General features: G+C 39.0%; 1 protein-coding gene across 1 annotated transcript; it reads right to left on the bottom strand.

Annotated features, from left to right (window-relative positions):
• Nucleotides 1-2220: 2220 nt before the first annotated feature.
• Nucleotides 2221-14064, bottom strand: LOC308389775 (protein LBH-like). The gene is made up of 4 exons (XM_080871301.1): nt 13905-14064; nt 6321-6399; nt 4254-4428; nt 2221-3232 (listed from the first exon to the last, which is right to left on the bottom strand). Exons 2-4 carry the CDS (start codon nt 6396-6398, stop codon nt 3165-3167), a joined length of 321 nt encoding a protein of 106 aa, XP_080727427.1. The 5' UTR covers nt 6399; nt 13905-14064; the 3' UTR covers nt 2221-3164.
• Nucleotides 14065-15883: the final 1819 nt, after the last annotated feature.

A 15883-nucleotide genomic window follows, 5' to 3' on the forward strand; every position in this document is an offset into this window, starting at 1 on the left:
GCTCCAAGGAAGAATAAACACACCTGAGCTTCTTTCACTGTAAAAAAGAGAATAAACACTGCAGAGCTACACAAAAACTTTCTATGACTTAATAAAGTCAATGTGCAGTTTTATAGCTACTGTTTTTTCCAAGTCACTCTCAAGATTGAGATTTTTAGAGCTGCAATAAAATTCATTTAATATTTGGAATAATGCATTTTCTTAATCAGCAAAAAGCAACAAAATGTCCACAGCAGAGCCCACAGTGGTGTCTCAAAGTGGCATTCTGGCTACTAATGCAGCTGTTCTTACTAAATTTGCGCTATTCACCTCTGCTTTCTATTTCTTTGGAAAATAAGGAGCTGGATAAATTCTGACTGACCGAATCCCAATCACCATACCCATCTGCACATACAGGTGCCAAAAAAATATTCTTCCTTCTTGTGAATTTTTTATATACGACCTAAACCTTCATCTGAATTTAACACGTTCATATTTACTGCTAATCCTTGACATTCACGTACTTTTGCACCTTAGTGAAATATCGTCATGATGTTGGGTTTCTGTTGATTTCCTGTTTTAATTTAATCATTTTTAGTCACATTGTGGTTTGGCACCTCTCCTTCTTGTTTATCTTAGTTTTGCCTCCTTTATTATTGTGTTCAGATGAACTGGGGCATAAGTACAATGTACCTGCAAAGCCTTGATGGTGTTGTTCTTCGCAGAGTTTGACACTCTGGTTTCTTGAGAAACAGAAATGTGAGGCTTTCACCTACCAGTTTATTGCTTCACAGTTTTGAACAACACTGAAATTGCTGACAGGCATCGAACGCTCTGTGTCAAAAAAGCACAGTCAAAGGAAGCCTTTGTAAATCCAACACTGCAAAGGTCTTTTTGATCTTGCTTTGGGTTTTGCCACGTCTTGCAAAAGGGAAGCAGAGGCCCACAAAGAAATACACAAGAGAGAAATGTGTGCAACATCAAGCAAGAGGGCAACTGGATTTACCACAGTTTTCCCTCTCCACGGTATGTGTCATGACGAAGGCATTAAATCAGGGTTTACATAAACTTAAACCTATCTTTAGAGGGGATTTTTCATGTCTTCTACCTACCATTTAAATGGTTTTTGTTGTGCTGCAGGTAGCACTTTTGGATCCTAAATTGTCTTGAGGCACTAGAGACTTTTTCAGCAGTAATGTAGAACACAAAAGAACATTTCTGGAGACTACCTCCGGGTAAGTATTGACTGAGGAAGTCCCCAGGGAACTGCACACCTTGTTGCTTTGATGTTGTTGCATGCCTAGTACCGTTTTGGATAGAATGACTAGCTAGTATGCTCATATTTTACTTTGATTTATGGTCATGGTCATTTCTTTCAGAAATACATCTCAAACTGACAATAAAAAAGAGAGACACTGTATCCCACAAAAGTATCACAAACTATGCAGAATCCGGTTATCCTTCTTGATCCAGTGTGTCAGTTCCTGCATGATCCAGAGAGAATTTTTAGCCTTGCTCAAGACACACAGTCTTGGGACTGCTCTTGTTTGCTGGTTGTTCCGTTTTTTATGAGTATGACCAAAAATGTATTCTTGTAACAATGTATCCAGTGTAAGTCTGCACTATTAATAGTGTACTTCCTAGGGCTGCTCAACCAACAAAAAACTTCAATTCTATAAAACAACTGTATCCCCTTAAGTGGGATTTAGTTGAACTTTAAGTATTGCCAGTTCTAAATAAAAACAGCGAGCATAAAGTGGAAATAGGAAGAGGTAATGGGTATACAGTCATCTGATAGGGAGTTGGGCCCAGACTCACAGGTGTTTTTGACTGTAAACCATGTTACAAGAGCATCTGCCAGCTTGCAGTCTCCACTAATGTAGTGGGGAAAATCCAGACAGCAAGAGTCCAAGGAGCAGCAATTCGCTCGTTTTGGGAGACCTGCATCATATCCACACAGAGAGATGGAGAGTTGAATCTGACAACCAATTATATCTGTTGAAACCTTTTGTGCTTTTTCCTCCTTCTACTTTCCTCTTTCCATCAATTTAACTTTGAGCTGAGAGACTTTGTGCAGGGATGCAAAAGGTCATCTAGATCTATCAAAAACATCTTACATTTCAAAAATGCATAAATATTTTTGAGAAAGTAACGTAAACTTCACTTTCCCCATAAGCAGTAAAACCACTGGGACCACAAATTAAAGAACATTTCAAAAGGTTTATTACTTGTGCAATAATTTAGGCTTCCAGTATTTTTAAAAAATATGCCTGTGACAAGCAACACACATCTAAAATACACTGGTTCTTTTTACTTCTGTAGTCTGTAACAAAATGGACTGCCTTTGATTTCTTGGGACCATATTGCTCCAATATCTTAAATAAAACAACAGTTACATTCCCTTTAAAACTAAGAAGACAGTGATTACATACTTTAATATTTTAATGAATATTGTAACATCTAATAAAGCAATGGATCTGTTGTGAAATTCTCAAATACTCAAAGCTAATATTACAAAGTTAATAGTGAGACCAAGATCACCCAAACTACAGCAGTCGGCACCGAACAAACAGTGATGTAATCTGCACCTAAATGTAAATACAGTAGCTACCTTTATTAGTAGTAGTATGGCACACATGAGCTAAATACTTAATACAGCATTTAGAAACATCTGTCCAGATCACATGTGCAGATGATTCCGTGGGCATCTGGATGGTGAGGGCTTGGAGCCAGAGAGAGGAAATTTGTTAACTTAATTCAAAATCTATATTTACAAAGCTGGAAATGTCAAAACAGTCATTTTAGACCTGGGAATTCTCAAATTAAAACCTATTGCCAAAACTTTTTTTTCTTGAAAAATGCTTCAACATGCCATCTTTGTCCCCATAAATCTTAGTTTACACATGTCAAAACAAGCTCCATCATTACAGATGTAATGGAAAGATACAGATTTGGGGAAAAACAAAAAAACAAAAAAGCGCCTTCGGCGTCTTTATTCTTAAGGTGCTGAAGTAACTGGCTCCAAGCCCGTGAGCTGGGGTTTGGGAATCTGTTTTCTACCCTTCCTACTCTGTCTCTCTGATCTTTCTATCCGCACATTGCACTCCTCTATCTGACTCGTTTTCATTCATTCCAAGTCTGGATACACTCATAGTAACAGTTTATATCACAGGAAGCGAGTTTGTTCAGTTGGAGTCCTGCATTTCCACTCCTGAAGCTTCTTCAGCTCCACCTTCACTGGACTGCTCCTCATCTGGAAAAAAAAACACATAGAGGATTTTTCATCAGTTTTTCTAACAGGCTACTTTCATTTCTGTGTTTCTGTGCATTTGAAGCTAAAGGTTTAAGATAGAATTAGATGAGAGGATTACTATCGCTATGGTGCGCTCGCCAGCAGCCTGGAACACATGTAGTCTTGTCATCGCCATGAGGTTTAATGCTGCTCTTCTGCTTTCATTTTACAACATCAAGTGCTACTGACAAGAGGTAACCAACCAGAGGTAGGTCCATACTCAGTGGCATAAACTGAGGTAAAAAACTATCCCTTCAAATGACTCGCTGTAAGTGGAAAAAATGTGCTGTTATCCTGAATTGTATGACTTCGTGCTTTGTCCAGGAGCCAGCTGATAAGACAGAGTCGATAACGGCATTCGTTTTTCACCTCACTGATGCATATAATCACGATATTATGGTGGCGCATATCACTGCATGTCTGCTCTTGAGTGTTTCCTCATTTTTGTTCTGCTCATGAAGTAGGAATGACTGCAAAGTGTACACTTAGCATAAAGAACCAATGACAGGAAGCCATTACAGGAAGTAACCTTTTATAGTGATGCTATAAGCAACTGATGTTCATTTCTTAAGGCAAGTCAGGGGAAACTATGCAAATAACTCACATGTCTCAGCTGCTTGTAGGGCTATATGCCCTTCAGTGCTATATATAAGTTGAAGAATCTTTAACTTATATATATTTGGTGTATTTGTACTTTTGGCACCTCAGTAAGGTGTAAAAATACTGCTGTCACACTATGATTGACCTGAGTAGGATATTAAATGACAACTTTCATTTTGACTTGGAGTCATTTCAATTTGTTATAGTGGTACTTTTCTTTAAGTGAAGTTTCAGTATATGTACACTTTTGCCAACAGCCAAATACCTTCTGGTCTTCTAATTACGTGCATGTGACTTTTATTTACACAACTTCTTATCAGACCACTTCGAATCTAACTGTGCCAAAAAGCCAAGGCAATGTTAGTTTCTCTTTCCTTTTCACCTTCAGTTTGCTCATCCGTACGCTTTCTCTCAGTCTGGGCGTCTGCAGAGCTCGGATCATCCGGGGGCCAGCGGAGTTCTCCACTCTCCACCTCACTTCCGTCTGTTGGCTCCACGACTATAGAGGGAAGCCTCTTGGACAACTTTGGATACCTTTCATGGGTATCTGGGAAGATCTGTTTAAAGTTTATGTAAGGTTAAAACGAGGGCTTCATATTTGTGGGGATGAAAAGGTCACTGTGGGTACCACATGTGAAAGAACAATAATGCGGTAAAAATTGGATTAAAAAAACAGAAACTGTCTGCATCAGATGGAAGATTTGAGACAGACTTCGTGTAAAGTCTTTGCATGACACTCAGTTGAAGTTTCATAGGTACATGCTTGGATTTAACATAAAAAACATGATGAATGGTAAATGGTAGATGAAGGTCAGTCTGCTCTGACTGGTCGTCTGGCTTAGAGAAAACAAGGAATTGGTTACCTGGTAACGCCAATGCACGAATAGAAAAGCAACCCTGTAACATTGTAACACTGGTTCTTCTAAAGAGCCAGCAGGTCTTTGAGGTTTTCTTCCACTTGCAATGCAAAACTGCCAAAACTGCAGTTTCTCAAATGCCACTGAACAGCTGTTAGTCTATTCAAGTGTTGGCCTTCAGTCATTCAGATACAGGCTATTTTTTACATAAATGTGTCATGGCTGTATTTTACTTGATCTACTCTTGATACTTTAATCCTATACTTAGAGAGTTCTTAGGAAATGCATCAGACAAAATTATTAAGCTATAACTTATAAACTGTTTAGTTTATTTTTAACCACAACTAGCACAGCAGGTATCTTCTGCCAAAAAAATTGTTGTTTCTTTTTTTATTTCAAAAGGCTTCAAAGACAGTCAGTCTTCTAGCGATCTGGGCAATTTATAGAAATTCAGAAAGAATGCAACATGTGCAGTTGCAATCCTGTTTGCACCTAACCACCTAACCTCAAACTTAACAGCGTTCATTCAGGCTTGTGTTGTGCGGAAAGTGAAGGATTAATGTTTGCAGGTCCAGAATGGAAAGCTGACCAGGGTGCTCATCCACACGTGAACTCGACACATTCATCATCAGATTAACGGAGATGTCTGAAACGGGTTTACAGCTAATCTCCCCCCTTTCTGACAATTAAATGCATTTAAATGATATTAAGGCCTAAAGTGATGAATAATTAGGGGTATGGATGTTGTTTTTTCTTGTTCAGTTGAGTTTTGCTAAAAGACAGTCTAAAGAGTTGATAATTTTAAACATGCTTTATTTATCCATTGTCAGCATGCCGTTTAATATTGCTCTAGCTAGCTAACACAGCTAGTTAGCTAGTGCTGGCCTTAAATGACAACTTCTCAGGTCTAACCTCTCCTATGACTTAACTTAAAAATAAAAAGATCAAAAAGAAAAACATCTACATACAAAAACAACGTGGTTCCAAAATGGTCAACAAACCAAAAGGTGACGTCTTGATGACAGCGTCTGAACTTGAAACAAAAAAGGTGGCGCCTCTTTTTTTTTTTTAATTTTATTTCCAGTGGAATAAATTAGCCATTCTCTAGGTATTTGAAAGGGTGTAATGTTCATATTTAGTGTGTAACTTCTTCGTGGGACTTCATGTATTACTTTTCAGATATTTCAATGTGGATCAAACAAACATTGTTATTAGCTATGCTGCTAATATGGCTAGTAATTTAAATAACACAGGGAGGAGCTAATAACATGTATTCACTGACTCAGCCATAAATCTAACCACAAGTAATAGTTAATGAAACACATTATGACAAAATATGTTATTTAAACTGTTGATATTATACAGTCAATAATTTAGCTGTCCATTTGTTGGATACGCCATTTACCATTTGTTCAAAGCAGCACTGAGTCCAGCTAATGACCTTTGTCATATCAACCAGCATTTTATGGTTGCTCATCACTTCTGTGACTCACCGCTGTATGCTTTCTGCTTTCTGCTTTCTGCTCAAATGAAACGAGACTGGTTTGAAATTGTCTAATTGCACATATTCGCACACACAAAGCAAAGGATACTGTGGCCTGATCTCCTCCTGCTCCTCCCCCGCTGAAGTCCTCTGTCCCCGGCTCCAGAGAGTTCATCACCTCAGTCATCCTGGAGAAAATCACAAGTCAATAAACTGTCTTCACTTTGTTTCTCTGCTCTTTCCTTCCTTTTTTTGTCTTAAGCTGGGTTATGTGACACACTGTCTGTTCAAGGTTCTCTGATTTTACTTGCACCCTCTGCGTTAAAACGGCATTTTTCACGATAGTTACTTATGTCGAATTTTAGCTTAGGAGATTATTTATAGGACTAATAGGACTAACAGTGTTTCTGGTAATACAGAAGTTTGTTCTAGGTTGATTCACCCCTATTTCTGGCACTAACTGGCTAACAGTAATGGGCAATTAGTGTTAATGGTCACAAACACTAAAAAAAAGTCAGGCAGTGGTGATTAACAAATGCTCAACAATGAAGGCTGACAGCAACGGCTGACTAGCAACTCGATGTGTAACATGTATAACACTATCCAATACAGTCTGATGTACTTTCCGTACTTCTGGTAAACTAGGACCAACATGTTTTATTTCTAAAACAACGGCTATGGAGGTTTCATGTAGCGTTTTCAGTGGCATTTCGTCACGCATGCAAATGACTTCCTCAGTTTCAACTGACTGCAGCTTTCTCCAGCTTTATAAACAGTACATTTGAATAATGACCAAAACTAGCATCATTCCCTAACCACAATTCACTGATTAACACTTCAAGTTCACCAGGAACTTGACTTAGTATATATGAAGGAGGATAAGAAAATAAAAGGTTAGCTTTCTTAGACTGTGAAGTTCCCATCACTATTGCAGGATATTTGAAAGTTGATGTGTGCCGTGAACGAATGTAACTGTATTAGGAGTTAGGGTTTGACTCTCGTAATCCACCGAAGAGCAAACTGGGTTTCATCAGGACACAACAAAACAGAGCAAACACCATCGCCACACAAACGGAAGCCAAGGAAGCGAAAGAGCATCATATCAAAAAGGCCCTTTGTAAATGTGGGTATCCCAGCTGGGTAGTCGTCAAAGCTGGCAAGGCACCTAAAGAATGTTCCAGGCAAGCCAGAAGAGAACAAGGACAACTGTTGCCACCTAAACAAAAGCCTTTAGTGACCACTTATGAGTCAGGCATATTAGAAAAGCTGAGATGCACTTTTTTCAATACAACGCATCTCTGTGGCTTTCTAACCCTAAAACAGAAACACCAAAAATATGTGCACCCCAAGGATTGGGTTCCCGGGGTACAAACAGTAATATAATGTATGCTGTCAAGTGCTAGGGGGATTGGAGGATTAAACAAACTCTGGCTAAGCAGATGGCACAACACAGAAGAGATACCTTGTCAGGCAACGACTCTATTTATACCTAAAGACCAGTTCCCAGTTCGAGCAGGAGGTCAAGGGATCCATTCATGTGAAAAGGGAAAGATCGTCTCTGAACAGAGCCGGGAACCTAAGGATACATCTTTTACCGTCTTACAGTGCTGTGACTGCAGCCATTCCCTGACTCTCTTTTAATGGCACTAATGGCCATTAATCTATAGTCATGACAATTTTTATATAACTGATCAAGTCACTGACGTCACAGCCCATCATGCTAGTTTTGGTCATTATGCAAATTTACTGCTGATAAGGTGGGTAAAGGTGCAGTCAGCTAAGTATGAAGAAGTCACTTGGATGAGTGAGGAAATGTTTCTCGACTAGATGAACAAAGTTACATTTCTGGGTCAGTTAATAATTGTTTCCCCTCCCAGATATTCTACAATCAGCTCTTAGTGGTATTATTGCAAAGTGCAGGTGTTTAGGAACCTCAGCGACTCATGTCAGACCATGTAAAGTCACAGAGGTGCTTAATATGTAACAGTTGCCAACACTCTGTCATCTCAACACTCGAAGGCTGACAGCACTTCAGAGTATTCCAAACCTCCTCTGACATTAACATCAGCACAAAAACTGTGTGCTGGGAGCTTCATGACATGGGTTTCCATCACTGTGCAGCTCTTGTAAGTTTAATATGTAGGTGGCCAAGTACTTTTATCTATATAGTGTGTCTAATTAAATTTGATTAACACTAGGACACCAGGTGTAGGAGTAACTTGTAATATAAGTATGATGATAAAATTGTAATATGCTCCCCATAATAACATGGTACAGCTATTCTGCTTCAATTAATAGAACACAAGATAAACATCTATTATTTAAAAACAATAAATAATGTGTTTAAGTGAAGGAAAAGGTAGCTCTGAAAAGCAGGTGTTTAATATTTATCCAGTGTACTTTACCAGTTCATTAAACTAGCTCTCTCCCCTAACCCTGAGGTGAGTTTCTTTTTCTTCACTGTCATGGAGTCAAGGAGTAATAACTCTGATAAGCCAGGTTTGTTTAGAGTATACCTGTTTTTATACTTGCAATATTGCAAGTATTAGTAACTCTACTGCAAGAAACTACCCAATATATTCCATTATAAATATTTTGGCCTACCAATACTTCACAACTGTTGGGCCAAAAACACTACGAGTGAAAGTTCTGCTACAGTGGCATAGTTTGAATGTAAGCCTTATGATTCAGCGGTGTAAACTATTTCAAGATAGCACAGTTAGTTCCTTATTTTGTAAGAGGGGTGTAAAAGAAGTATTTTCTTCCCCTGCAAGGGTTCAACAAAAAAATGACTTCCCATCTCGTCGTCTTCTCAATAAAACGTTAGGATGTTAGGAGGTTAACGACGGCTTCAGCAGAACCTTTTGGAGGTATGGTCCAAAAACAGGAGAAATGAAGACTGATGTTTAGTATTCACCACACACCGCTTCAACACTACTACTTATAACTGCGTCAACCAGCTACCAACATGTTTTCATGTGTTCAGTTCTTTCTTACCAGAATATGATGCTCTCTTTGTTTTAATGGCCCCATTTAGAACAGAACAGATGGCAAAGCAGGTTAGGCTACCTTGAAAAGTCAATAACATAAGAGTGCGCAGTGTCACCTGGTTACTGAGTCAGATCCACCCCTCGCTCAATACTTCTAGTTTCAAAACACCAGGATGGCAAAGGCCACAGCAAAATTGGTGCTTTGAGTGCAGTGAGCATGAACCAAACCAGAAAAGCTGTAGCCAGACGAGCAATGAGCTAAAACTTACAATCAAGCTCCGAAAGCTGGAATTTGATACTTATACATATGTTATATCTGGTTTAACCGCTGTTATGAGCAGCAGACCACAATGCAAAATTATACCACCCTTCACCTCTGCCGCATCTATGATTTTGTTAAGTTGAAACACCTGATTACAGACTATAATGCAAGCCTGATTCTGTTTTTATGGAGATATTAAGACATCACTCCTTATCCATTTAATAACATCCAAGTACAGCGTTCTGGTTGGTGGTGAAGGGCAGACTTTACGTGTGATAAGTTATCAGAAACACCACTTTCCATACAATCAGACCGGCAGTTCCTGTTGCCATGGGGACGAGCGATTGAGATTTTATTCCTCTGATTGTCTGAGTAGTGCACTTTGCACACAAGGCTGAGGGCTGATTTGGGGGTATTCATGTGTGCCGATATGCAGCAATTACCACCATCAGGACGGGGTTGTGCAGTTTGTGAGACTTCTCTGTTAAACCTGGAATTGCTGCTGCCCTTCATCATCGTTTCCGTGAAGAGACAATGCAGCCTTTATTCCTCCTCTGAGGCTCCTATTGTTCCTCTGGAGGGAATCTGTGCGGTCACTCCAGTCAGTCTTATGTTAAAAAACCAAAAAAAAAAGCTGTGTTGCTCTCTAGGTATCAACTGGAGAGGCCTGTGGAGCTCTGCGCATGATTTCAGTCTGATCTTGTTTCGAGAAGTGCACTCACTCTGCAGGGATGTGAAGCGTAACAGACACAAGAATTTAAATGTTGCTGCCAGGCGTGACGCTTCAGTCATGCCTGTTTTTTTGGTAGCGGAATAATTATTTCTTATTTGAGTCATTAGGTCTGAACAGGATTATCCATGTGTTAATGTCTTTGTTCACAGGAAGCTACCTCACTTCTGCCTCAGCAGAGACATGAACTGTTAAGATGCTTTTCAATTTATGCAACAAAAGAAAAAAACAAGTATTAAGAAACAATTAGGGCTAAAATTAAAGTTTATTTCTAAATATTTGATGTGATTTACATTATTTAAATACAAGAAAGTTTTAATCTATAAAATTAAGCAGTATTAATATGTTCTGATTTTACTGCCTCTGTTGGAGATGGAGCTGCAGTGATATGTTGCCTTACTAATAAACAGAAATATAAGAAAAACTTTTGATTATGCAAAAAAGTCACTATTATCACGAGTCAAGCAAAAAATCTATTTAGTGCATTTCCTCATCATAGATGACAGTAAATCTAAATGTTTCTGGATAGCTGGTTAGACTGTTTAAATGAAAGAATTAAGGTATTTTTTTACTATTACGTCATTACTGGAAATAATAATTGTCTTGAGTGGGGTGCAAGTTTAATTCTTGCCACAAAAATCATAAAGGTCTAAGATTTATCCAGATCATTTACTTAAAGGAATTAGTCCAGAATTTCCTAGGTGTAGAAAAATCTTTTACCAGCTCTTTATCTTCTGTAGGATATTAAAGGTTGATGGGAATTTGCCTAACCAGTCTACATGCACATTGTGGACTTGGAGAGCGAATTCTCCTGGGGATCCTGTGGGGCTACTTTGGAAGGATGGGGTATCTGACCCATTGTTACAGCCCATTAGGTTGCTGTACAACCACAGTGAGAGTTTGGTCCATATTGGCAACAACAGTTCAGGATCATTCTTGTTTGTGTTGGACTCCTCCAGAGCTGCCCTTTGTCACTGATTCTGTTCATAATATTTATAGACAAAGTTTCTAGGCCATGTAAGAGAGGGTCTCCCCTTTGGTGGTTGCAGGATCTCTTTTCTACTTTTTGCAGATGATGTGACTCTGCTGCCTTTATACAGAAAAAACAGTTTCTGTTTTTTCTGTATAAATTCTGTATAAACTATTTTCTGTATGGTCAATTATTATAAAAGGGCTGACAAATGTCATTTCAAATTGCAACAAACACCAGTGTGTTTGTTGCAGCAAACACACTGGTGTAGTTTGCTGCAACAAGAATAAGAATTAGCACTTCAGAGTCTGAAGCCATGAATTTTAGTAGGAAAAGGGTGGACCATCCACTCTGGGTCAAGAATAAGTTGCTACCCCAGGTGGGTCTTGTTCATGAGTGTCATTGTGCCATGTCTCAATCAATGTAGGCGATGGACCGCTTCGTTGTGGTGAAGTGAGAGCTTAGCGTGAAAAGAAAGTTCGATTTACCAGTCGATCTACGTTCCTACTCTCAACTACGGTCAAGAGCTCTGGGTCGTGACTCAAAGAATGAAACTGTAGATACAAGTGCATACAAGTGGAACAGTTTCCTCCGAAAGCTGGCTAGGCTATCCTTTAGCGATAGGGTGAGGAGTTCATTCTGAAGGGACTCAAGAGTAGAGATGCTACTGTTCCACATCAAAAGGAGCCAGTTGAGGTGGGTTAGCACATCTGACTAGGATGCCTCTTGGATGCCTCCTACACAAGGTGTTCCAGCATGACCTCTCCAGGAAGAGGCTCCAGGGCAGACCTAGGGACACACTGAAGATTTTATACCCCTTGGTTGGCTTGGGAACATCTCAGTGACTTCCTCTGCATGAGCTGGAGGAGGTGACTGGTGAGAGGGAGGTCAGGGTTTCTCTCCTTAGACTCCTGCCCCCTCATCCCAGACTCAGATGAGCAGCAGAAAATAGATGAATGGATGGATTTAGAAAAATCTGGATTTGCAAAGTCACTACCAGCTATTGCAATTCTGTCAAGTAAAAATGGCACCATTCTGCAGGCGGCATCAACAGTATCATTACTACATGATGGTTGTGTACTTCCACCAAAAAGTCAAGATGCAGTTTTCATCTGTCTCTGTTCAGAATTGACCTTTGACCTTTTGGATGTAAAATGTCACTTTGTTTTACACTCTCAGTCAGTCAGTGTGAAATTTCGTTGCTGTTACTTATATGAAAAATATATTTTGTAAGGTTAAAAAAAACCTCTGACCACCAAATTTTCATCAGGTAAGTGCACATAGGGGTGGTCGCAAATAAAGATTCCTTTATGGCTTTCAAGACAAAAAATGGGAAAAGATGGATGGATACAGGTATGGATGGATGACAACCCCATTACATAATGACTATTGCCACAATTGTTACCAGTGCACATGAATACAACCGTAAAAGAAATGTAAAGCAACAGACTGCATTAAAAAAAGGATAATTTTGTAATTTTCCCCAAGTCTCGCGTTTGTTCTCAGTTTCAGGATTTTTTACTATTCTCTACTAATAATGGCTCAATCTCCTACCGGCTGGCTCTACCTCACCGTCACCACATTGGGTAGGATGCTGCATTTCATGTAGCAGTTATGTAGATTTCGTCACTTGGAAGGCTCAGTGAGCCTCTACTCCAGAAAGAAATCCTCTTCATTAGCGTTAAAATAACAGAATAAGGTTTGGAGCCTGATGTTCCCACCTCCTAGTATATTTTAAATGCCTGATTTCAATGTGGACTAGACCCAACATCTTAAGAAAGACAAGAGCCACTGTCTCCTGTTTTATCATTTCCATTTACGTTTTGGGTGAAACGGATACGTCTGATGTCAGGGATAAAAATTCCTCTCGCTCATGTCCATCAGTAGATTCATCGTGGTGAAGACTGTCCAAACTGTCTTTTCCCAGAGGCTGTTCAGCAGCAGTCACTTGAACTCCACAATTTCATTTTTGCAGATATAAAGGTGTATTAAGGTGGAATGGCTTCTCCGCGCTCTCCTCTCTCATCGCGCCAGCTTCACTTCAAACACCTTTTCCATTTCTGCTATTAAATCAGAGCCAGAAGCAGCAGCACCTCCTCAAATGCAGGTTTGCTGCAGAAATCCAGCAAGTTTTCACAACCCAAGGAAAGAGGAAAAATCCAACCCGCGGTCAAAAATAGTGATGCTCTCTCTCTCTCTCTCTCTCTCTCTCTCTCTCTCTCATACAGCTTACTAAAAACACTCCACTGCTCAGTTTCAGTTGGAAATCAATGTGATTTCTCCAGTGTTTGCTGCCCTAATTCACATTTCCTGTTCTAGTTTTTAAGGCGCACTCAGCTGATGCTTTAATTATTGTTATTAATATTATTATTATTATTATTATTATTTAAATAAAACTGGTATTTAAAATATACACATTGTGCTGTATTGGAGCAGAGGTTCATCTGCATGATATACAACAGGTAGGTAGTAGATTTACACGATTAAAACAGCTCGTCCTACACGGAAACGGGCTGATTTGCGCTTTTCTGCCCGCAACCCCAAACTCCAGTTCAGAAAGTCTCTGCAAAACAGGTTTTGTGATTTTCCTAAACCTCCGAGGTGCACTTTAGATTAGTTACATAAACAGTAATTTAGTTACTTTTAGGAAAAGTGAATTAAGCTACTTCTAGTAAGGAAATAAAGAATGAATGGGGCTTAACGCGTCCAAGTTGGCTAAAATGCGGATGAAAGCTTCGTACCTGTCTGCAGGCTGATCCAGTGTCTCAGAGCAGGAGGCTCTCCGTCCTCAGCTGCCTCATCACACTGATATTGCTCCTGATGCTGCTGCTGATGATGATGATGGTGATGGTGATGATGATGATGACGATGATGATGCTGACTGTTGTGGGCGACAGGCGGAGGGGCACGCAAGGCTCTGTGGTAAAGTTACCACTCGCAGTCAAGTGTTCAGAGCCTGCGCATTGAAGCGGAGCTAGTGCTGCCTTCAAAGCCTGTCGGGAAAAGGCGGGCTATCGAGAGAATCTCGTTCAAGACTGTATGTCAAAAAGTACGTGGGCACCTCTGCTTTACATTTTATGTTTCTATTTTTTGGTTATTACATTCCTGAAAATAACTGAATAGCAATAAATAACTACTGTATCTAAGTAATAATAATAATAATAATGATAATAATAACTTTTAAAATACCCAAAATTAGTATTATTCCACAGAATGTGTAGCTTTTTGTTTTTGTTTTGTTTTTTGGTGGGGATGGGGGGGGGGGGTAATCAAAATTAGGGATGCCAAACATAAGGCCCACGGGCCAGAATCAGCCAGGGAAAGACTCCAATCCAAGCAACTGGAAAGCTTTTGGAAAATGTCAAAGAGATTGAACTTAACTGTATTATAGTTTAACAGCTTTTCCTATTGATGCAGATGTCCCCCATCGCCATGCATTGCCGTAGTAGTTAAATATTAGATAAAATAGCAGAAAGGGTTTTTACCCTTTTTTACTCTCTGCTATATTTATTATGTTTGAGACACCCAGGATATAAAATAAGTTTGGCATTCCTGATGTAGATGGTTTAATGTTTCTGAGACTTAAATAGTCACTGCAAATAGGTTCAGTGTCTAGATGAAAGATAGACACCAGTAAGTTCTTTTAAAAGAACATGGTTTTAAAATAAATTTGGAAACAACTTTATGATGTACATATTATTGATACACATGTCCACATACGTGTAGTTGATGTTTCTTAGATGACAAAGAAAAACGACTTGCAAGACACATTCGTTTCAAATTTCCTACAAGAGTCTGTTGGATATTTCCATTTGACAAACTATGTTTTAATTAGAGTTGATGAATATTTTGATGCTGTGAGACACATTTATGGCCAATGTGTGATTAGGGTCTAATTTTATACACATGCAGTTTCTCTGTGAAACACAGGACGCGAGAAACCTGCACCAGCAATAATTTTAACATCGTTTCCGGAAGAAAGAAGGAAGTGACGGGACGCTCTTGAAGGCAGCACATAACAATTCGGTGAGCGTAGACAACGAGTGAGTGCTTGATAGTTGGCACGCTATGGTGTAATTGTAAGGTATACTGATACGTTTTACATTTTCAAAGTTGGAGTGGAAGAAGCTTTTTTTTCTTGTTCTGTATATTTCATGATATTTAAATGAGGTTTGTGAAGGAATTTCAATTGCTGTAAAAAAGGCCATAACAAGGAAATCTGTAGTTAAGCTAACACAGAAGTTTCACACTGTGCACAGGGACTTATTCACACAGTAAACTGTGAATTATCTGTATATAACATGAAGCATATTCGTGATGATATGTTACCATAGTTATGAACTTTGTCTCCATCTAGTGTGCAAACATATTGACTACAGATTGAAAACTGTGCTTTTTATTAATTTCACTATAGACACACAAACACACACACAAACATAGTTTTGGATATAATAGCATTTATTGTCTATAACTTTGCAAACAAGTTAAGTTAAAGCCTATCAGAATACAAACACGAGCAGTTATCCAATAAAATTTCAAAGGTCATTAAAAGCTATTTATATAGCCGGTTCAATAGCCCCACTTTGTACAGAGATATGGAAAGAAAACAGAGTCCAGACAGATTTCTAGTGTGGCAAATTAGGTTCAAAGTAGCAAAGTATTAATAAAAAATATAGTTTTAGCAGTACATTTGCTCTGTTTGATCATATGCTTTTCATTT

This window comes from Rhamphochromis sp. 'chilingali' (assembly GCF_963969265.1).
Source record: "Rhamphochromis sp. 'chilingali' genome assembly, chromosome: 21".
Taxonomy (NCBI): domain Eukaryota; kingdom Metazoa; phylum Chordata; class Actinopteri; order Cichliformes; family Cichlidae; genus Rhamphochromis; species Rhamphochromis sp. 'chilingali'.